Here is a 23,982-nt window from a genome sequence, read left to right on the forward strand (position 1 = left end):
TAAGAAACATGCACAGTCCGCAATGCCATGTATGCAACACGTACACTTGTCTGTCAAAGAGACATCTTTCAAAGAACTGTCAATCAAAGATTTCCGGTTTCATCCTTACCTGGAGGGATTCCCATGCCCCCCGCAAGTTTGTGCTCTCCCGTATCCGCGTCTGTGGCGTCACAGAACCAGGAGCACTTGCGTGGGTTTTTCGTCGTGATCTGAGGAAAGGGTCATTTGGATGTGGTGGCACTGGTTTCCCGATGTCTTGCCTAGCACTGACTGGTGTCTGACCTGCTGCTGTCCCCACTTCCAGCTGTTCCAGCCGCTAAGTCATCATGGGTCGCTAGCGTGTGGCACAGTTCTTTTGTTTTTGGTCTATCCAAGATTTTAGAGTGTTTGGACTGATCCATACACGCTGCACCACATCTACTATTAAACACACAAAAAAGATGTCTGACTTTTGCTTAAACCCATCGGCGCTGACCAGGTCTCGAGTGTGCAACGATAGGTAGCTTTGATTCAATTAATATACAGAGTTAATCAGTCAATTTGGGGTTCACACTGCATGTGCGATGACCAGGAAGCGGTTTTCTTTTTTTTGTCTTGGAATAACGGACTGCCGCACACGGTTACTGTGACACTGTCTCACAAAGCAGGCCCTCCTGCCTGCTGCAGACTGTTCGTCCTGTCGTTGACGTATAGTTTTCTGAGCACAGACTCGCTTCATTTACTTACAAAACGCGGTTCGTGTTCTGCCCACTCATTACTCCCACCCTCCCTCTCTCCTCGACATCTTGCGCCACCCCCGTCTTCACCCGGCCTGGACTGTCAAAACTGGATGAACTGTTATCAGGAAAAATGAAAAAAAGTTTACAACTTGCACGTGTATCATGACATATATACTTCGTTTGCGCTTCACTACTTCAACGACCTGGAGAGAGAAAAAGGACAAGTTCTTTTTTTTTCTTTTTTTTTAAAAACTTAGTTCTTGCCTGTCTGTAACTGGCCTGCGTGAAATTGTTTGCCACTTTGTGGAGTGATTTTAAATCAGGAAGATGTGTCTGTTGGCCTCGTCCGTCATCCACCCCTTTCAAGCAGCTAAATTATGTTTCCCTTTCCTCCTTTACTTTTGGAGGAGTGAGGGAGTAGGGGAGGGCGGGGGGAGGGGGGGGAGATTTCCAACGATAACTGGAATACCATCATACTGCATGACCGGGTTGGCTTTTAGATGTATCTGGAACAGTTTATATTATCCTGTGTCAGTATCACAGAAATTTGGAAAAGCAATAATAAAAACACTTAAGTTATACAATGATTTATACAATGGGTGATGGAGATGGATGGATCAAAGGATGTGTGTAAATGTATATATGTATATATATATATATATATATATATATATATATATATATGTATATATATATGATTCATTCAGGAAAGGAAACATACTTGCAATGAACAATAGCAGGTGAGGGAGATTAAGACAGATATAGCGAGAGAGAAAGAGCGACAGAGAGAGAGAGAAAGAGAAAGAGAGACAGACAGACAGACACATAGAGAAGGGCATGATGGTTTTCTAATTTCATCTTTCATGCATTCAAAACGCATATAATCAAGAAAACCTTGAACTGAATGTTTGATCTAAACATCACCATTTTTGCTGATGTACACCCAAGGTTCAAGGGGGAGGGGAGTCAAAATCGAACCCGGGGACACCAGCTTCCTAGTCGGGCGCATTACCCACTGGGCCACGGCACAACTGACCGAGTGGCAAAGAACATTGTGCTGTAGTCCTAAACACGTCTCAGAGCTTCAGAACCCTCTAATGAGGTCACGGTGACCTTTTTCTGACAAAGGAGGGCGACCCCCCTGATGATTCGACGATTGACGCGCAGGCGCACTGGGACTGCGCCAATCGCGTGCACGTCACGTGACCACGGATCTTGCCCGCCTTCTCTGACCGTTGCTGGAAGGGTCTGAGGAACTTGCATGCACGCGGTCTGGGGGAAGCATCTCTGTGGGAATGTGGTTGCCTTGACCAGGGCAGCGTGTTGATGGGGGAAAAAACAACAAAGCGCTGCTCTTTCGAAACAGGGAGAAATAATCCTACTGACTAGTACACCAGACTCTTCAAAGAAGTTAAACAGTGAAGACAGTTCGAAAAGGTCTTTCATGAAAAACAAACAAACAAAACAGGAAAGTTACAATTTCAAATAAGAGTTCGATGACGCACAAACAGTCATGTGAGCTCCTGCAGAACAGTGGAAATTACGGTTGTGTGTGTGTGTGTGTGTGTGTGCGTGCGTGTGTGCGCGTGTGTGTGTCCGTGCATGCATGGTTCCTTTTTACGGACGCTGTATCTGCGTCTGCCTCGTTTAGCGCAGTACCCCCTAAGTCTGAGTGGATCATTTCCAAAGGATACCATGGCACTTAAACTGCAATCCAGTCAGCACTAAAAATAAGTACTCAACTCGCTATTCCGTGTGCCTTGGAAAATATAATTTACCGACTGGCGTTTTATCCGGAAATTCGATTTTGCCTCTCGAAACAACGATGGAAATAAACATTGACTGAAATTTCATCTCAACAGCTCTCTTCTCCCCCCCCCCCCCCCCCCCCTATAACAAACCGTCATTTCAAGTTTCTATTTTCTTCTCGGACATAAAAAAACATGTAAATTTAAAAAAAAAAACACAAACAGGCAGACAAGAGACAACTGGCGACAGGAGAGAGAAATCAGTCAAAAGGGAGAGAAACAGGGGAGGTGGTAGAGAGAGAGAAGGGCGAAGACAGCGACTGAGCGAGAACGAGAGAGAGAGAGGGAGGGATGGAGGGAGAGAGAGAGTTGATAAAACAATACATCAAACTTGCTCCAGTATGACAAGATGTCAAGCATCCCCATGTTACCACACCCTACGTTCCCTGGCAAGCAAGAGTTATATTACGTGCCGTCAGATGCCAGAAAAATCTATTGCAGCTCTCCCGAGCTGATGGCAAAAATTTCTTTAAAAAAAAAAAAAAAAAAAAAAGAAGAAAGAAAGAAAGAAAGAAAAAAAAAGAATAAAAGCAATTACACAAAAAGAGCTCCCTGCCGGGATCAACGATAACCCCCCACCCTCTCCCCCAACAAAAAAGAAGAAGAAGAAAAACAACAACAACAAAAAAAAAAGAACTAAAAAACCTAAAACATAAAGATGATCCAAAAGTCATGGCGGAAAAATCGCGGTCGACCAAAGCTGGCATCTGTGCCTTGAGTGTGATGCACACTACTTGAAGCAACACATTGATTTTGCTGCTTCCAAAAGTCACCTCCACTACAGACGCCAGGCTAGATCGAGTGGGTGGGTGGGTGGAGAAAAAGGGGTGTGGAAAGGGAAGGAAACGGGCAGAGGGGTAGGGGTGGTGGTGGAGAATATTAATAATTATGTCTGCCGTGGAATCGTTTCGTTTCAAGTGGGCTTGAAGAAAACTGAACTCACGACAAAAGTCAGAATTGATTCAGACTTCTCGGCTCGGAGCTGCCGTGTTTTGATTAACGCAACAGAAAAATCAGAAATTTCTTTTGACAGACAGCGTTCGCAAAATTGTAAACTGCTCTCTCTCTCTCTCTCTCTCTCTTTCTTTCTCTCTCCCTCTCCTCGCTTATTTGACGCATCGCTTGTTCGTATATTATTAATCCCCCCCCCCCTCCCGTCTATTGTCAATAAATAATTTTTCATTACCATTCTTATTGTCACATTCTCTCTCTCTACCACCACCCCCCCTCTCTCTTTCCTTCCCCAATCTTTGTCTCTGTCTCCCCCCCCCCCCCCCCCCTCCATTCTACAATCCACAGAAAAGACTTCTGCACGCACATCACATGGGGCATGTCACGTTTGGAACTCCCCCTGTCCCCACCCACCCCACCCCACAACACCAACCCTAAACACTCCATCCATCAGATCACTTTTTTCTTCCCCGCACATCCCCACAGTGTGAAATTTGGTCCTATAACTGTGCCTGCACGCGCAGTTTGCTTGCAGTACGTGCAAAAAACCGAGGTCGCGTTCAGCCATAAATACCCATGGCTGCGCCAACAGCACGCAGAAAGGACCATACCATGATGACACAGGTAAGAGCAGGCAGTAGGCAGTGGTAAGGGGGAAAGAAAGGAGGGGGCGAGGGGGGTGAAAATGAAGTATGGAATGATGACCGGACTTTTGAAAAATGCACTTGTTCACTGGAGAACGTTCCCCAATTCACACACACACAAAACACACATGCACGCACACAAGCACACACGAGAGAAGGAGAACGTTCCTGAATACACACACATACACACACGCGCTCGCACACGCACACACACACCTCACAACCCTCCCCCCCCCCCCCCCCCCCCCCCCCACACACACACACACACACCTCCCCCCTGCCCCCAAAGACACACACATACACACCGAACGAGAAGTTAGCAGCGACAGAAGAAGAGCGGGAACAGAAGAAGCAGCAGATGAGGACGATACTAATGACACCGACGTTGCTAAATAAATAAAGGTAATGGAAAGACGTACATGAAAGGGTCTCGACTGAGAGCAAAATTAATGACAGCCATGTTCTATCTGCAATCTGGATTTTTTTGGGTTTTGTTTTCTCTCCACGTTCCTTTAAATGTCACCATCATTCATTCCATGAGACACGAGCCCCCTCTTCCCTCACCCCTCTGCCCGCCTGTCTGTCTGTCTGTCTCTCCCTCCCTCTGCCTTTCTTTCACATCACGCTCACTTTCTTTTTTGCTCGTGCTCGTTCGCTTCAGACAATTCAGCTCTGTTTGAAGAGGCTTCTTTCCTTTTAATCTCTGGCATTTCGGTGGGGATATTAGGCTCAATCATCTCTCTCTGACAGTTACCCCTCTTTCTCCTCCCCCCTCTCTATTTCTCTCTCTCTCTCTTTTTCTCTCCCTCCCTCCTCTCTTTCTCTCTTTCTTTCCCCGTCCTCTCTTTCTCTCCCTCCTCCTCTTTCTCTCTTTCTTTCCCCGTCCTCTCTTTCTCTCCCTCCTCTCTTTCTCTCTTTCTTTCCCCGTCCTCTCTTTCTCTCCCTCCTCTTTCTCTCTTTCTTTCCCCGTCCTCTCTTTCTCTCCCTCCTCTTTCTCTCTTTCTTTCCCCGTCCTCTCTTTCTCTCCCTCCTCCTCTTTCTCTCTTTCTTTCCCCGTCCTCTCTTTCTCTCCCTCCTCTCTTTCTCTCTTTCTTTCCCCGTCCTCTCTTTCTCTCCCTCCTCCTCTTTCTCTCTTTCTTTCCCCGTCCTCTCTTTCTCTCCCTCCTCTCTTTCTCTCTCACCTCTCTTTCTCTCCCTCCTCTTTCTCTCTTTCTTTCCCCGTCCTCTCTTTCTCTCCCTCCTCTCTTTCTCTCTCTCCCTCCTCTCTCTCTCTCCTCTCTTTCTTTCTCTCCATCCCTCCTCTCTTTCTCTCTCTCCCTCTTCTCTTTCTCTCTCACCTCTCTCTTCTCTTTCTCTCCCTCCTCTCCTCTCTTTCTCTCTCTCCCTCCTCTCTTTCTCTCTCACCTCTCTCCCCCTCCTCTCTCTCTCCCTCCTCTCTTTCTCTCCCTCCTCTCTTTCTCTCTCTCCCTCCTCTTTTTCTCTCCCTCCTCTCTCTCTCTCTCTCTCCCCCCCCTCCTCTCTCTCTCTCTCCCTCCTATCTCTCCCTCCTCTCTTTCTCTCTCTCCCTCCTCTCTTTCTCTCTCTCCCTCCTCTCTTTCTCTCCCTCTCTTTCTCTCTCTCTCTCCCTGCTCTCCCTCTCTCTCTCTCCCTCCTCTCTTTCTCTCCCTCCTCTCTCTCTCCCTCCTCTCTCTTTCTCTCTCTCTCCCTCCCCCCTCTCTCTCTCCCTCTCTCTCTCGCTATCTCTACTTTGTCTCTCTCTGTTATTCCACCCAGCCTGTTCTCTCATCCAAATCGCCAAGAGCAACAGAAGTAAACAAACAACAAAAGCCAAGAGGAAACAAAAACGAAACACCCAAAACAGAACACAGAAATAAAACCAGCAACAATCTGTGAAACAAAACACGGACGGCATCACTCAGCGACCCTCCTCTCCCCCGAAACAGTTCTTCAGAAGAACCCTCAGTCCACCTCCCCGACAACAAAAGTCTTCAGAGAGAAGCAGTGCATTAGTTTATCAAACAAAATTAATAGGCAGCACATTCTGAAACATGTTATCCATCTGAACACAGAATGTGTATTCCTGCTTGTTATATACGCATTAATATTATTGTCATTACCATTATTGTCATTATTTTCATTGTTATTATTATTAACATTAGTATTAGTGGAAGTAGTAGTAGTAGTAGTAGTAGTAGTAGTATAGTTACATGAGGAAGAGGAGCAGGAACAGGAGCAGGAGGAGTATCATTACTGATATTGTTGTCTTTTGTTTTTCTTACTCGTTTACGAACCTTCCCGTCTTGCTACGGAAAGCAAAAGCTATACTGGGATTTCATGACACATCAAGATAATGTGGACGCGACGACGAAGAAAAGAAGAAGACAACGATGAAGATGAAGAGTTAAGAAAAGAGGAGGAGGTGGGGGCGGGACAATGGTGAAGACGATGGTGCCGTAGAGGTGGAAGAGGGGATGTGAGTGGATGGGGGGTGAAGGGAGGGGTGGGTTAGGACGAGATGAGCAGGAAAGTGGTTTGCGTGTGCGTGTGCATGTGTGTGTGTGTGTGTGTGTGTGTGTGTGTGTGTGTGTGTGTACGCGCGCGCGCGTCCATCTTTGCATGTGTGTGTGTTTGAGAGAGAGAGAGACAGGCCAAGACACAGAGAAAAGAAATTTATAGAGAAGCGGAGAGAAAGAGATATGAGGAACAGACATACAGAGAGACAAGAAGCGCGCGCGCGTACACACACACACAGAGAGAGAGAGAGAGAGAGAGAGAGAGAGAGAGAGAGGAGAGAAGACAGTTCTCTCGGGGAGACAGATCTTCGGGGCAAACGAGACAGCTGATTTGAACACAACGACGCGAGGGGAAGAGAGGGGATGAGGGTCTGGATGACTGGCTAAACCAGGGGCTTCCAGTTCCAGACAAATCGTCTGACAGCTGACAACGGTGTCATTAGCGTCGGACAATGTGAAGGTGATGTCACGAGAAAGGTGAGAAATATATCTTAAGGCAGCTTAAGACAGAGGGAGAGAGAGAGAGAGAGAGAGAGGAGGGGGGGGGCACAGACAGAGACAAAGAGAGACAGAGAAAGAAAGGTGATAGGAGGGAGAGAGGGTGAGAGATAGAGGGGGAGAGACTGAAAGAGGGGGACAGGGGGGAAGAGGGACAGAGACAGACCGAGAGAGAGAGAGAAGAAGAAGAGAGAGAGGGGGGAGATGGATACAGAGAGATGGGGGAATAGACATGAGTGCCTCAATGTTCAGCATTAAAAATATAAAATGTGTTTGTGTTTTCACAATGACCATTTAACCCCCGCTCCCACCACCCCGGCCCCACTTCCCCCCTGACAAACCTCAACATTGAGGAAGTTTCTAAATGCTTGATATACAATCGAACGAAAGAAAAAAAAAGGGGGTGTGGAGTGGGGGAGCGGGGAGGGGGGGGGGGTAAGGGAAGGACTGGAGGAAATCAGATGTGTAAAACAGTTCCAGACAGACAGACGCTACAAAACAACAACTAATATTGACACCACCAACACAATAATAACAGCAACGTGAGCTATAACCACAAGGGACAGTAACAACAATAACAACAACGACAAATAACCATTTCCGCCCTTGCTGCTGGTTTCTGATCAAAATGATGGGAGGCTTTTAAAGTAAATGAAGCGATTCTGGCATCGTGTCAATACCTCCTCCCCCCTCACCCCCATGCCCGTCACTGCAGTCAATCACGCTGAACAATCATCACTGTCATCATTACGATATGAAATTGCAACGGTTCTGAGTCACGTGTCATCTATGTGTGGGCGAACTGGTGAGTTCTGAAACTCAACTCCCTGATTTCCGAGTTCTGTGTATGCTAGAAACCCCACTGCCCACCCCTATTGTGAACCTGTTTCCACTGCTGCGTGAGGGGGGAGGAGGCGGAGGTGGGGAGCAGTGTACAATGTGTCCATGCTTATCTCACGACCCTAATACTGCCATTTCGTTTTGTCTCTCTGTCCATCAATTTTGTTTATTTGCTTCTCTGTTTCGTTGGGGGATTTTTTTTAATGAAAGACAGAAACATACACAGACAGATAGTAGAAGAAGAAGAAGGAAGAGGAGGAGGGGTTCGAGGAGGGGGTGAAGGAGGTGGAGGTGTCGGAGACGAGAAGAGGGACACAGGCACGCGCGGAATGTAACACGCAAAGCTTAGACACGAATTCCGATCATAACACCAAGTCAGTCACTCAAACATATCATTGGCTTATCCCACCATATACCATAAACCGGTTTTATCACCCCCAAAACACACACACACACACACACACACCACACTTACCCAGCTTATCATTCCTCCCCAGTCCCCCACCTCTAAGCCACAAAGTGGCTTATCAACCCCACAAACCGCCATTACATCCAACAACGCAGCTTTCACCAAGCTAACATTCCAACAAACACAGACACCCCGCAGTCAGCCTCAATAGGCAAGCAAGGCGTGTAATTTCATCCCTGTCTCCCCGGCAAATCATTTTTTCTTCTTCTTCTTCTTCTCTTCAAGGAGGCATAGTGGGGGGACGATTTCCACCCGGAGCCCTTACACAGGAAAGGTTAAACCGGCCAGGGGAGGTAAAGAGCCTCTTCATTCCCGTCACACACCTCTGGACACAGAAACTCAACTCATCTGGGAGTGTCTGCCTGGCTTTCCGGACCAAATCGAATCGAACTCCTCGCCAAATTACTATTCGGTTTGCGAAGCGACGGAAGAAGACAGAAAAGAAGAAGAAGGAGCAGAAGAAGAAGAAGAGGAAGAAGAAGAAAAGCCACAAAACATTCTCCGAGAGGAAAGACCGACGGTTTGCGGAGCACGGTGGGCAAGCGAAGAGGGGAGGGGGACAGCACTTCAGCTGGTGGCAGCAATTTGGAGGCAATTACGTCCCCTGTCAAAGTGGTGGGATCAAGGGAGTGAGCGGGGGATCGAACAATGTCCCTCCACCTCGCTCCCCCCGCCGGCCTCACGCCGACCGCTCCTGCTCAAGTGGGGTGTGTCTGTGTGTGTGTGCGGACTCCTTGCACACCACCACCACCCTTATGTGTGTGTGTGTGTGTGTGTGTGTGTGTGTGTGTGTGTGAGTGCGTGCGTGCGTGTGTGTGTTGTTTGTTCGAATGTGGGTGCGTGAACGCGCAAGTGTCTGTATAAATTATGTGTGGATGCAGGCGTGCGCGATCGCGTGCGTACGTGCGTGCGTGCGTATGCGTGCACCCTGTCAGGGCACGTGCGGCTGGGAGAGACTGTGGGAGGTCAAGGTGAGTGGTGAGTGGAGAGGCCGAAGACAAGTGGACAGTCAGGGAGGGACTGAAGGGTCCTCCCCGCCCTCTCCCCTCGCCTGCCTTGGCTCCATGGCGGACCCCGTCCTCCTGACGTGACGACCCGGCCCTGGCTGGCAGGCAAGAGATGCCCATCAAGGGCTTGACATGACCCACACCCCGACTGTGTGTACTGATAAAACACACCTCCATCAGCTCACTCGTGTGGAGGGGGATAGGGGATGGGGGCGCGTGGAGGGGGTGAGGGGAGTGGGGGGGAGGCGGGGTGGATGGGGGAATGGAAAAGGCCGGGGATTTATTAGTGTGTGTCTGTGTGGCTGAGGGTGGGAGGGGGTTGTGGATGGATAGAGAAGAGAGCCAAAGCTGTGCAAGCCCAAAGCAAGCAAGCACACACACACACACACACACACACACACACACACACACACACACACATATATATATATATATATATATATATATATATATATAACACAGAAGTTGCAGGATGGAGACAGGCAAGCAAGAAAAACACAAAAAGAGAGACAGACAGTCAGGAAGACATACAAACACACATACAGACAGACAGACAAACAAACAGACAGAAGAGCGAGAGAATTTCTCAATTTACGCACTTTCATTATACCTCGCCTCGTTACGTTTCGTTTTGCACGCAATAAATCAAATTATTAACTTAAATAATTGAATTAAAAGGCGCCTACGATGGCTTCCGATGAGGAGCTTGCGCAAGAAATCATAATATTATTTCATTCCTAGATTGGAGCCCTAAAAAACAACAAACAAAACAAACCTCTGAAATTGAAACGATTGCTGGGGAGAACTGCTGCAGATGACTCTGCTTCAGATGTCTCAGTGTATCTCTGTTCGTGAGTTTTGGGTGGGTTTAGAAATAGGATCCTGTTTTGTTTTTTTGTTGTTTGTTTTTTTTGCTATGTGTTCATTAATTAATGTTGCGATATATATATATATACACACACACACACACACATACATGTGTGTGTGTGTGTGTGTGTGTGCATGTTGGTTTGTGTTGACGTTAATAACCCTACATCATCGTGAAGCAAAGCTATCCTCACTGAACACACACAGCTCACACGTAATCAAATATCTCTCTCCCTGTACAGCGACTGATACGCCTGAAAAATCCAACCATATTAGAACCGACAACGAAGCGAAATCAGGTAAAAATTCAATAATAATGAGACAGACAGAAAGCCAATCACACAACGCAGCCCCCCCCCCCCCCCCCCCCCCACACACACACACACACCTCCCCCCCCCACCCCCCCTCCCCACCCCTTCCAAAAACAACAATAACAACAACAACAAAAAGGGAACAAAAATCGCACTCGCTGTCTTATCGCTCCATCTGCGGCCAGAAAGGACATGTTTAACTGGAGGGGGTAGGGAGGGGTGGGTGGGGCGGACGGGGAAGGACAGAAACCGGAAACGGAAGAGGAGAGAGAGAGAGAGAGAGAGAGAGGAAGTGTGATGTCACAAAGCTCCGCTTGGCACGTGCTTCCGTGGGCAGGTAAAAGCGTTGTGCGCTGTCCTCAAGCGTTAAGCACCCGATCCATAATGCATGCCACGTGGCTGTTTGGTCAGGCACTTTTCAAACCGCACTTAAAACAAAAACAACAACAAAAAAAGATAATAAAAAAAAAGTGTGTGTGTGTGGCGAGGGGCGGGGGTGGGGGGGAGGTTGTGGGGGGAGTGTGTGTGTGTGTGTGTGGGGGGGGGGGGGTCGGTGAGGAGTGGCAGCAGCAGAAATCGCAGTGTTCCTGGCCGAACACGAGAGGGTTTGAGAGAACGGCCAACTTAACGTTCTGTTTCATTCTTCATTCTATTTCAATTAATTCTATTCTTTTTTTTTTTATTCGTTTCAGCCTGTTTGTTTGTTTGTTGATTGTTTATTCATTCACTCAATTAGGGTACTACCCTTGTAGGTCCTTCTCTTCTCGCTGACTACAGATCGTTTGCAGAGATGGGTAAGAAAAACTGGAGTATATATATTTATGATTTTCTACAACGGTTCTAATGTTCGCCCCAAAATGGCTTCACCACGAAGCTGTACAAACATTTTATGCTCACATTGAATGCAGTAACAGAACATCTTCAAAACTTTCATCATTTTCTTCACCCTTCCCCCCCCCACCCCCAAACACACACATTACACACCCTGCGTGGGCGCGCGCACACACACACGCACACATACCCGCCCACGCACCCACTCGCACACAAAGAGAGGGAGGGAGAGAGAGAGAGAGGGAGAGAGAGAGAGAGAGAAACAAGACAATTGTGATCCTTCAAAACATCTTTCTTTGTGTGAAATTCGAAATAGAAAATGAAACGAGAGAGACAGAGAGACAGAGAAAGACAGAGAGAGAGACAGAGGCACAGAGAGAGATAGAGAGACAGAGACAGAGAGAGAGAGAGAATGTGAACGGTACATCAGAGATGTCAGAAATAGCTTCTACCTGTAGGCTGCAGTGTTGGTTTTCTCACGTCGCTACTTCCGTGTCTTGAAACTAGTCCTTACTGAGGACGCTGTCGCCTTTTCTTTCTGATGTCGTTTGTGCCGTTGTTGCTGTTGAAACATTTTACCTGTATGTTTGGAATATTGCTTACAATAACTGTTATAATTCCATTATTACATCGTTACGTGATTGTACAAAGGTAAGGGGATTTGTCCTTTGTCTAAAAAAAATCGTTTCGTTTCGTTATCGGATTTTTTCCTTTTCTTTTCATTTCGAGACTGAAGATCATGCCTTCTGTGTTGACTGAAGTCCCTCATCAGCTCTTAAGGAAGCAAATACCTAGATTCACGGTCGCACCTGAACAGAGGAATCAGATTTATTATGCGATATGTTTGGCTAAAAGTTCGTTCGTTATTTCTGAGACTGATCTTGCTTCTGTGTTGCAACATTTCCACGTCGAGGTTGGCGTGATGAACAGCAGTGTAAAGATCAGGCTGGTTCTTTGTGGTGCCCAACAAGCAAAACCAACAAGCAGTCACAGGACGCGATGATCACACAAAGAATGGGTTTACTGGTCAGGAGACTGGTTTGTGTGTCGGGTCGACATACTGGCGAAGTTCATGAGAGGCGAGCGGGTGCAAGTAAAACATAATTCTTGTGGGGAAAAGATCGAGTACCGAGTACGGTTGTACAATCAGTTCTTTTCGCAAGTCCCGAAGTCCCAGAGACGGACATTCCCAAACGAAATGTGCTTCTTCTTGAGGCGCAGAATTACGAAAAGTTACATTTAAAGAGACAGACAGACAGAGAGAGAGGGAGGGGGAGAGAGAGAGAGAGAGAGAGAGAGAAGGGGGAGCGGGGGCAGGGGGGCGGGTGGGGGTGGCGCAAAGAGATAGAGGGAGAGACAAATATAGCCACACAGAGACAAAGACATATGGATAGAACTTTAACTCCAAAGGAGGCGTTTGATACGATGGCCGAGATACCTAGCGACGGACTACACAACAAGCTACACGACAGAATCTTCCTTGATAGTCGGATGGAAACATCCTCCACCCCCATTCGCTGTGCCATCCATCTTCACCCCCCCTCCCCCACCCCACCACCACCACTCCACACTCCCTAGTAACACTCGTGGAAACATCCGACGTACATTCAGCCAATAGGTTCTGGGAATGAAGGATACAGGACTGATCTGGCCAGGTCCTGAACTCAGTTGAGATGTCGAGGCTGGAGTACCGTTTCATTAACAACAACGGACATTCTGATAGTCCCCCCTCTCAACCCCCAAATCCCCCCCTCCCTTCCTCCGGTGAATGGCTTCAGGATTGTCTGGGCCTTGTCGCTCCGTCTGAGTCCCCCAGATGAGTCGACCTTTGACTCGCCTATCCCCTTCTCACCAATCACTGTCACTTGAAAGAACTGAGACGTTCTTTGCTTTCTGCACTTCTTCTTCCTCCTCCTTCTTCTTACCCTCCTCCTCCTCTTTCCTCAAACAGTGGCCGCTGAAATTAGGGACTGACAACAACAGTCTAGGCTGGAAGGATAGGGGTGGAGTCGGGGTGGGTGGGGAATGCGGACTGTTTTTGCTGCGACGGGTGTCTTGTGTGTGAGCCGTCGCGAGTCTTTCCGAGCGGAGATAATGGGAGAGATGGACTACTGTGGTACTATACTTCTACTACTCGTCTTTGTTGTTGGGGGAGAGACAGCGGGAAAGCTGGTCAGGGCCTTGTTTAGTATGTGGGGGTCGGGACGGAGTGGGTTTCCTACTTGCTGTACTTGTTGTCTGGTCTGTTTGCTCGGGCTATGGATGTCTGGCGGCTTCAGTCTCTCACTCTGTTGTTGTACAGTCGGTTGGGGAGGTCAGGGTTCGTGGGGGGGTGGGGGGGGGGGGGTCACGGTTGGGTGGAGGTCGTTGGGAGTAAGTGTTGGGGAAGGTGTGATGGGTGGAGGGAGGATGTTGACTTTTTTGGAGAACGTCATGAGAAACGTGCGCGAACATCCATATAATATGTTTACACACACACACACACACACACACACACACACAGAGTGCGTCTCAATTTTGACAAGAAAAAATTGCTTGTCTCCGTCTGTCCATTTTTCACTTCTTATTCTGTGTCTGTGTCTTTGTCTCTCTTGTGCTTCCTCGATCTCCATGGAGAAAAGAAAACATTACCATTACCAAGGGTGGAAACGACTTTTCTCTATCCTGTCTTACCAACCCTTTTGACAGCTCTGCAATTTATTGCTACCCCCACACCGTTTTTTGTTGTTTTTTTCCTTCTTTTTATTTTAACACAACTTTTCTCTTGACGTTATTTTTACCATTGTCCTTGGGAACTGCACATGAGACAATGTGCCTACATTATGGATGATGCGCTATTTCTTTCTGTCGGCTGTCTGTCTATCTATCTATCTATATATATATATATATATATATATATATATATATATATATATATATATATCTGTCTACTTATCTACATATCTGTCTAGTTATTTCTAGTTTGTGTGTGCGTATCCATCCATCTCTCTCTCTCTCTCTCTCTCTCTCTCTCTCTATATATATATATATATATATATATATATATATATACAGAGAGAGAGAGAGGTGTGTGTGTGTGTGTGTGTGTGTGTGTGTGTGTGTGTGTGTGTGTGTGTGTCGCTAAAACACAGGAAATGTGGATAATAATTTTTTTTTAAAAACTAAAAGGAAAGATCACAGGTAAGGAGACTGAGACAGACAGACAGACAGACAGTTAGGCAGACACAGGGACAGAACAGACAGACAGGCAGACCCAGACACACTGCCCGAGAGAAAGTATCCACTGGTTGCTCCAGGAAAACCACATCCAAAAAGTTCAGACTTTTTGTTTTCTAGCTCTACCCGTCTTTTCAATTCTGAACATGTATTCCTACAAATGACGGAGACTGAAAGAGAAGGGAGAGTGGAAGAGAGAGAGAGAGGACGGGAGGAAGAGTGAGGGGTGGGGAGAGTGGCAGAGAGACAAACAGCAAACCACAGAGACAGAGTACATACAGATACAGAGAGAGAGACAGAGAGAGATACAAAGACAGACAGACATGCACAGAGACAAAGAGAGCGTCAAATCGAGTCACCCTACAAGTACTTCACTGGGATGCCGATACGTGAAATTACGATGTCCCCTCCCTGCTACTACCACTACTCTCTCTCTCTCTCTCTCTCTCTCTCTCTCTTTCGCTCACTCTCTCTCTCCCTTTGAGCCCTTCCCTTCCTCCCTCTCCCCCACCCCCCACCCCGTTCGCTCTCCCGTTCGCTTCAACCTCTTCCCGCGCGTAACCCCCTGAAATCAACCCGCTCCCGCTACTCTTCAACGAAACGGTTCCACTGCAAAGCACACAGTTAAATAATTAACCAACGCTTGAGCCAAGCGCAAGTGGAGGAACAAACCAAAACGGGTCCAAAGAATACACGTCTGCATCAGATATCCCCCAGCCACCAGAGAAATTAAGTACTGTGATCTCCTTAAAGTCAGCAATGACGAGCCAGCAACCCTGTGGATGATGGCAGAAATGGCAGCGGCGTGGCAGACGGAGATTATCATCTCCCTTTAATCCACTCTCTCACACAGACTTCATCCACTTCGCTTCCGCCAGGCGACTCACTCACCCTCGCTCTCCCCCCCCCCCCCCCTCACCCCCATCCCCCCACACCCTCCCCCGCCCCCACCAGGCTACCCCCCACACCCCCCTTTAAATAATATCTTACCTTATGTTCTTTGTACCGGGGTACACAAATTTGTACAAAATTGTACTTTTTCCATCCTCCGCCTTTCGGGAAAACTCTGTAAACGAAATCTTATTCAGTGGCTAGTTTTTTGTTTACTTTTATTTCATGTTTCTCTCTCTCTCTCTCTCTCTCTCTCTCTCTTCTACAGCACGATCATTATAAATGTAGCCATTGTCTATTCATTACGATCTTTGTTGTTGTTGTTGTTGTTGTTGTCGTTTAATGGCAGCAATATACGAAACAATAATTATAAATGTATGCAGTCCGCGTGTCTCTCAGTCCTGCGTTGTTCTGTTTTTCTTCCTCAAATTACGAAACGTGAAACGCAGCGAAAGTAAATACATTATGATTACGTTGACTCTGATTCATTCAGTGTCACAACAAAGGGTGCTTACTGTTCGTTTATTCTTCTCATTTGTGAAAAAAAAGAATTCTTCGGCTTTTGGTCTGCATTTTTAAGAATATGTGATTAATTTCAAAAACAGCAGAAGAAAAGGACGAGGAGGAAGAAGAGGAGCAGAAGGAGGAGGGGAAGAGGAGGAAAAAGAGGATGAATGGGGAAGAGGAGGAAGAAGAGAAGGAGGGGGAAGAGGAGGAAGAAGAGGAGGAGAAGGAGGAGGGGGAAGAGGAGGAAAAAGAGGATGAATGGGGAAGAGGAGGAAGAAGAGGAGGAATGGGGAAGAGGAGGAAGAAGAGGAGGAGAAGGAGGAGGGGGAAGAGGAGGAAGAAGAGGAGGAGGAATGGGGAAGAGGAGGAAGAAGAGGAGGAATGGGGAAGAGGAGGAAGAAGAGGAGGAATGGGGAAGAGGAGGAAAAAGAGGAGGAATGGGGAAGAGGAGGAAGAAGAGGAGGAATGGGGAAGAGGAGGAAAAAGAGGAGGAGAAGGAGGAGGGGGAAGAGGAGGAAGAAGAGGAGGAATGGGGAAGAGGAGGAAAAAGAGGAGGAGAAGGAGGAGGGGGAAGAGGAGGAAGAAGAGGAGGAGAAGGAGGAGGGGGAAGAGGAGGAAAAAGAGGATGAATGGGGAAGAGGAGGAAGAAGAGGAGGAATGGGGAAGAGGAGGAAGAAGAGGAGAAGGAGGAGGGGGAAGAGGAGGAAGAAGAGGAGGAGAAGGAGGAGGAAGAAGAGGAGGAATGGGGAAGAGGAGGAAGAAGAGGAGGAATGGGGAAGAGGAGGAAAAAGAGGAGGAGAAGGAGGAGGGGGAAGAGGAGGAAGAAGAGGAGGAATGGGGAAGAGGAGGAAAAAGAGGAGGAGAAGGAGGAGGGGGAAGAGGGGGAAGAGGATGGGAGCAGGGGAAGGTAATGGGGAGAAAGAAAAACTGAACAAATAGGCGACAGCTGAAAACTACACGAAGAATAATAATACAGGCAGGTAAAGAATACAAAAAGATGCAATACGGCATAACACTTTAAAACGTTGAAAAAAGAAAATCGAATAGAATTATGATACAAAACATAACAACAGTAACAACGAAAACAACGCGATAAACACACATTATGCGTTGAAATTCTCCGAAGAAACTAGAACTGGACATTAAAGAGAATCTTTCCAAAGTCTAATGCTTTTTTTCTTCTCTCTGTTTATAATTCGTTTGACTTTATCCGCTTGTTTCTCATTTGCTTCAAAATGGGTTTAATTATATATTAAATATCCCCGTTGTACTGTAAATGTCACTTCAGAGACGAGGCAGGGAGAGAAACAGGCAGAGAGGGGAAGGGAGAGAGAGAAAAACAGAGACAGACAAAGGGACAGAGACAGACTGACTTAGAGCCACGTACGATTGCATGCACACATTGAAACACGCACGTACGCACACACACACACACATACACACACGCGCGCGCGCGCACGCATAAACACACACATATCCATACACACATACAAACACTCACACACACAAACACACACATATGCAAGTGTGGAGATACGTCAGAAAAACAAAACAGACGAACACAAAATTAATACTCATTCACATACGCACGTATGCGCGCACGAACACATACACAAACAGACACACAGACGTATACGCTCACAGACACTCACAGAAATACTCTCACACACACGCGCGCGCATGCACACACAAAGACACACACAGATACACACACACACACACACACACACACACACCACCCCAAACCACACCACAACAACCCTTCACTCACCTTGCAGAAGGTGTAGAAATCCTGCTTCCGGTACTGATCCAAGGCAGCCTGGGACATGTGGGGGTCCCCGTCAGAGTGGTGGCTGCCGCCTCCCCCTCCCGCTCCCTTCTCGTGGTTACTCCAAGGCAGAGCCACCACCTTGCCCATGGTCATCTGGTCCGAGGGCCCGCACAGGTCGGGCTCGTCCTCGGCGTCCTCGGGGTCTCGCGGGGCCGGCTTGTAGTCCACGTGCGACATCTTCCAGGCCACTTTCTCCATCTCCGTCTTGCCACACTCCTCCTGGATGCCCGTCTTGTCGCGCTTCCACTCCCCGGAGTCCTTGGCGCGACGCGGGTGGCGGCCCGTGGTCCGCACCTGGAAGATGACCACCAGGATGACGATGGAGATGACGATGGTGGCGCCGCCCACGATGCCGGCGATGAGTATGTTGCGCTCCAGCTCGGCCAGCCCCTCGTGGCGCGCGAAGGTGGCATTGGTGAGGTCCACGCGGATGTTGAGCAGGGCCTGGGTCTCCTGCTGCTGCGGCCTGCCGTTGTCCAGCACGGCGATCTTTAGGCGGTGGAAGGTGGGGTCAGTGTCCTCGATGAAGCGGCGCAGCGACACGGAGCCGTGGTCGGGCGACACCTCGAACAGGTTCTTCTTGTTGCCGCCCGCGATGAAGAAGGACAGCTTGGCGTTGTCGCCGTCGTCAGGGTCGGTGGCGTCGATGTGGGCGAAGGGGATCTTGGGCACGTGGTTCCACATGATGGTGACCGTGTTGTTCTTGGCGTTGGGGAACAGCACCTCCGGGCTGTTGTCGTTCACGTCCACCACTCGCACCCTCACCATCGCCGACGACGACATCCTGGGACTGCCCTTATCGTGCATGTCGATCTCCAGCTCGTAATACTTCTCCAGCTCCCGGTCAATCTTCACGTCGCTGGAGGTGCGGATCTCTCCGTCGGGGTACACGGTGAAGGGCGGGAGGGGGCTGGTGGCCTTCATGATGAACACCACCTCCGCGTTGACCCCCAGGTCGCGGTCATGGGCCGACAGCTGCCCCACGTACCTCCCCGGGGCGCCGCCCTCCGTCACATTTAACACCTTCGTCTTCATCGTAGGCGCGTTGTCGTTCTGGTCCAGGATCTGCACCACCACCGTCGTCGTCCCGGTCATCGCCTGGTCGCCCTCGTCGATGGCCTTGATGATGACCGACACCTCCGAGTTGACCTCCCTGTCGAAAACCATGTTGGACGTCAGCACGCCCGTCTTGGAGTTGAGCTTGAACATCTCGTTCTCTCTGGGGTGGAGGTAGTAGTAGAACTGACTGTTGATGCCCTTGTCGTAGTCGTGGGCCGACACGCGGATCACCTCCACGTCCTTCTTGGCGTTCTCCGTCAGGTTGGCCACGTACACGTGCTGCGAGAAGACCGGGGCGTTGTCGTTGCTGTCGCTGACGATGACGCTGAAGGCCGTCACGGCCGTCATGGGCGGGGCGCCGGCATCGGAACAAGATATGGTGATGTTGACCTTCTCCTCCTTCTCGCGGTCCAGCTGCTTCTGCAGCAGCACGAGGAAGATGCCCCGACCTTGCTCCAGCTTCTGGATCCGGAAGCTGTTGTGCGACGACTGACAGTTGACGGTGCCGCTGACCCCGGGGTCATTGTCCTCCACCTTCATCTTGCCCACCAGCTTGGGCGTCTTGGTGTTCTCCTGGATCAGCACAGTGTTGTCGTACAGCGCGTTCTGCGGCAGGAACTGAATGCGGGGCGGGTTGTTGCCCGTGTCCACGATGATCATCTCTAGCTGGGCCTGCGTCTCTTGCCTGGGGAACCCGTTGTCCCGGGCCTCGATCACGGCGTCGAACGTGTTGCCCGAGGCGAACTGCAGCGGCTTGATGATCTGGATCTCGCCCGTGTCGGGGTGGATGGAGAACAGCTCCTGCAGCTTGCTCCTGGCCGAGGAGGAGCTGAAGGAGTAGGTGATCCTGGCGTTGAGGCCCGTGTCCATGTCCGTGGCCACCACCCGCCCGATGATGGTGCCGTTGGGGGCGTTCTCCACGACGCTCAGCGTGTACGTCTGCTTGCTGAAGACGGGGGCGTTGTCGTTGATGTCGGTGACGTTGATGTTGACGGTCAGCGTGCCCGTCAGGGGCTGCAAGCCGCCGTCAGTGGCCGTCACGCGCACCAGGTAGCGGTCCCGCTCCTCGCGGTCCAGGAACTCGTTGACGTACAGCGAGATCTTGAAGATGTCTTCCAGGGTCTTCTCCACGTTCAGGTCGAAAGCGCTGGTGGTAGTGATCAGGTTATAGCCCACCACCGAGTTCCTCTTGGTGTCCTTGTCCACCGCCTCAGGCAGCGGGTAGGTCATGCCTACGTTGTTGCCTTCGGGGATGTTCAGGGTGATCTCCTCGCGCGGGAACGTCGGCACGTTGTCGTTGACGTCCGTCACGTTGACGGCCACGCTGATGACTCGCAGGTAGGCGGTGACGTCAGAGCTGACCGTGACGTCAAACTTAATGAGACACTCCTCCTGGTACTCGCACACGGCCTCGCGGTCGATCATGGCGCTGGTGAAGACGCCCCCGGTCTGGCCGTTGAGCGTGAAGAGTGAGGCGGTCTGCAGGTTGGAGGGGTCCAGGAACTCGTAGCGCAGGCTCTGGAACTCCTGCTGGGACACCTCGTCCGCGATCCGACTGGCGCTGGCCACGTTGCCCACCATCACCCCGGCCCGCTGCTGCTCCGTGAAGGGACCCAACGTCACGTGACTCACTTGACCCTTCACCTCGCTCACCCCCACCACCGCCACCAGCACCAGCAGCAAGGGCTCAAGGACTAAGGCGGAGAAAGTTCTTCCCTTCATGTCGAAAAGAAACGACTGTTGCGTCACGGGTCAGAAAAATAAAACAGAAAAGAAAAAAAATAATGAAAGTGCGGTAAGATTTGGCTTTATACTGTCTTTGAGGACAACAATCAGGTTCTTTCCAAACGATTTATGTTCCCACACTCGCGTAAAATGCCTCGAAATGGAGTCATAAAAAAAATAAATAAATAAAAACAATAACAAACAAACAAAAACCTCAAAGACACGAAATGTAATCGAAAATTTAAAAAAAAAAAAAATCACTCTGTTTTCAACTCTTGTCCCCCCATTGAGCCCGACGTTTTCGTTCTTTCTGGTGTCTGCCTGTCAACGAGGGGCGGGAAGAGCCGCGCGAACTAAGTCCCTTCCACCGACAAACGGAGCTGCTGGCATTGACATCTCAACTTTTAGTGTGCGCGTGTGTGTGTGGAGAAAGAAACCCAGAGCTGCTGCTGCTGCTTGCTACTACTACTCCTTGTAAGCCTTGATGACGCTGGCCCGCCCGATACTCCGGCTTTCGGTGGGCTGAATGTGTGTGAGTGTGTGTGTGTGATAGAGAGAGAGAGAGAGAGTGTGTGTGTGTGTGTGTGGAGCGCGGGTGACGCCTGGAAGGGAAGGAAAGACTGCCGGGTAGTGGGGAAAGAGGCTGTCGCTGCAGTGGAAAGCGAAAAACGAGAGAGGAACGGGCGTCGCAACAGTTCCACAGCGCTCGCGCGACAGTCCCTGTCCTTGCTGGCTTCCAGTGTTGGTGTGTGTGGCTGGTCGGTCTGCCTGCTTTGGTCGGCTGGCTGCTTGGTTGTCTGTCTCGCGATGGTTGATGGGCTGGTTGGTTGGCTGGTTGTCTGTCTCACGATGGTTGATGGGCTGGTTGGTTGGTTGTCTGTCTCGCGATGGTTGATGGGCTGGTTGGTTGGCTGGTTGTCTGTCTCACGATGGTTGATGGGCTGGTTGGTTGGCTGGTTGTCTGTCTCACGATGGTTGATGGGTGGTTGGCTGGTTGTCTCTTGTCTCACGATGGTTGATGGGCTGGTTGGTTGGTTGTCTGTCTCGCGATGGTTGATGGGCTGGTTGGTTGGCTGGTTGTCTGTCTCACGATGGTTGATGGGCTGGTTGGTTGGTTGTCTGTCTCACGATGGTTGATGGGCTGGTTGGTTGGTTGTCTGTCTCACGATGGTTGATGGGCTGGTTGGTTGGCTGGTTGTCTGTCTCACGATGGTTGATGGGCTGGTTGGTTGGTTGTCTGTCTCGCGATGGTTGATGGGCTGGTTGGTTGGTTGTCTGTCTCGCGATGGTTGATGGGCTGGCTGGTTGGTTGTCTGTCTCGCGATGGTTGATGGGCTGGTTGGTTGGCTGGTTGTCTCTTGTCTCACGATGGTTGATGGGCTGGTTGGTTGGCTGGTTGTCTCTTGTCTCACGATGGTTGATGGGCTGGTCGGTTGGCTGGTTGTCTCTTGTCTCACGATGGTTGATAGGTTGGTCGGCTGGCTGGTTGTCTATTTTGCGTGTCGAAAAAAACCTGAAACAACAGCACGTGTCAATAATGTTATTTTAGTTGTTGTTTTTTTTTCATTGAAATGTTTTTATCGGTGTTTTTACAACCATCACAGAGACAAAGAGGATAGGGTAAAGAAGAGAGAGAGAGGGAGATGGGGATAGAAGAAGAAGAAGAAGAAGAAGAAGAAGAAACAAAGGAATGCAAGAAGAAAAATAAAGAGGAAAAACAAAAGAGAAAGAAACTGAAAATGGAGAAAAGACAGAAATAAAGTCGAAAAGAAGACAGAAGGCAGTAAATAAACAAACAAAAAACAGTGAACCGATGGAAGGAAAATAAATGACACAAAAGAAAAAAAAAGTAACATTCTTTTGTCACACACACAGACATGCGCGCGCGCGTACACACACACACACACACACACAATTTCTCGCGAATTCAATATTATACATACGATTTGCCAAGTAACCGAGTGTATAAAGAGACAAACACAACCCACAGGAAGAGACAGGTCTATCAACTGATTGCATTACGAGTGGTCGATTGGCACACAGATAAACAGACAGACGGACGGACAGACATAACGGACCCGAAAACAAAAGGGCAAAAAAGTTCAGAAGTTTGGAGAAAGAAATGAAGAGAGAAAGAAGCGAACAGGGGGAAATAAGACAAAAAGAAGGATCAAATAAAAGAAGGAAAATAAAGACATAAACCGAACAATTTGACAGATAAATACACAAACGAAACAAATGGTAAAAACAAAAAACAGATTCCATCGACAACGGTAAGCTGAGAAACCTTTGCAGAAACACGATGACATAAATAAGAAGATTAACACGAACGAAGAGGACATATAACAGAATAAATAGATAATCAAGCAAACAAATAAAGGGAAAGAACAACAGATAAACACATACACAGAATAAATAAATGAAAAATAAACCGAAAAAATAATAACGGAATGAATGAAGGAATAAACAAAAATGAATAAAAAGTAAACCAACCAACAAACAAACAAACAATAAATAAGTAAATAAATGAACAAACATCAGCACGGGAAGCGCAGAAACCTTTGCTCTGACATGTTCCCTGCACCCATCCTCATCCCTATCCAACACATACACCCCACCCCACTCCACCATACCCTCCACCTCTCTCTCTCTCTCTTTCTCTCTCTTTCCTTCACATACATTCACAACCTCACACACGCCCTCTCCCCTTCTTTACAAGTAAACCAATACCTGCCCAGTTTGTAAAACAAATTCTGCCGAAGACGAACACCACTTTTTTGGTTTCAATGTGAAGCGTACGAACGCATTAGACAGAGATGCAGCCTAGTTTAATGCGCATGTTATCAGAAGGCAAAACTAGGTTGAGGTGGTGACAGCTGAAAATGACGAAGTAATTAGATCCTTGGCTAAATACATTGCTGAAGCTAGTAAAAAAAAACAACAAAAAAAACAACAAACAACCAACCTTTCGATTTCAGTTTGAAAACATTACGCTGATAGTTCACACAGCTTAATCATTAATTTTCTTTTTATTGTGCCTGATGGCTCCCTACTGAACAGTAACGAGTACAATACTTAGGATAAGTATCGGCCTACTTTGGTCTATTTTGTACGTGCAAGAATGAAGATACGAACGTATACTGAGAGACTTCTGTCGACATGTGTAGAATAGTCTTTGGGACATGTTTGTTTTGTGTTAATGTTTGTTTTTGACAATACCCATGACATTGTGAAGCCCATGTCTGATTAAACAGTGTCAGTATACAACAACTGTAATGCCCCCCTCCCGCGCCC

At 48.6% G+C, this 23,982-nt stretch overlaps 1 protein-coding gene across 1 annotated transcript in view; it reads right to left on the reverse strand.

Moving 5' to 3' along the window:
• The window catches only part of LOC143284223 (protocadherin gamma-A4-like), a 127,175-nt gene extending 105,533 nt beyond the window's left edge, over positions 1-21,642 (reverse strand). Inside the window, exon 1 of the mRNA XM_076590889.1 lies at positions 17,845-21,642. Within this exon, the coding sequence (XP_076447004.1) occupies positions 17,845-20,685 (2,841 nt within the window). The 5' untranslated portion in view covers positions 20,686-21,642. The remainder of the gene's footprint in view (positions 1-17,844) is intronic.
• Between the last annotated feature and the right edge of the window lie 2,340 nt (positions 21,643-23,982).

The sequence above is a fragment of the Babylonia areolata genome, chromosome 7 (genome assembly GCF_041734735.1).
Source record: "Babylonia areolata isolate BAREFJ2019XMU chromosome 7, ASM4173473v1, whole genome shotgun sequence".
Lineage (NCBI taxonomy): Eukaryota > Metazoa > Mollusca > Gastropoda > Neogastropoda > Buccinidae > Babylonia > Babylonia areolata.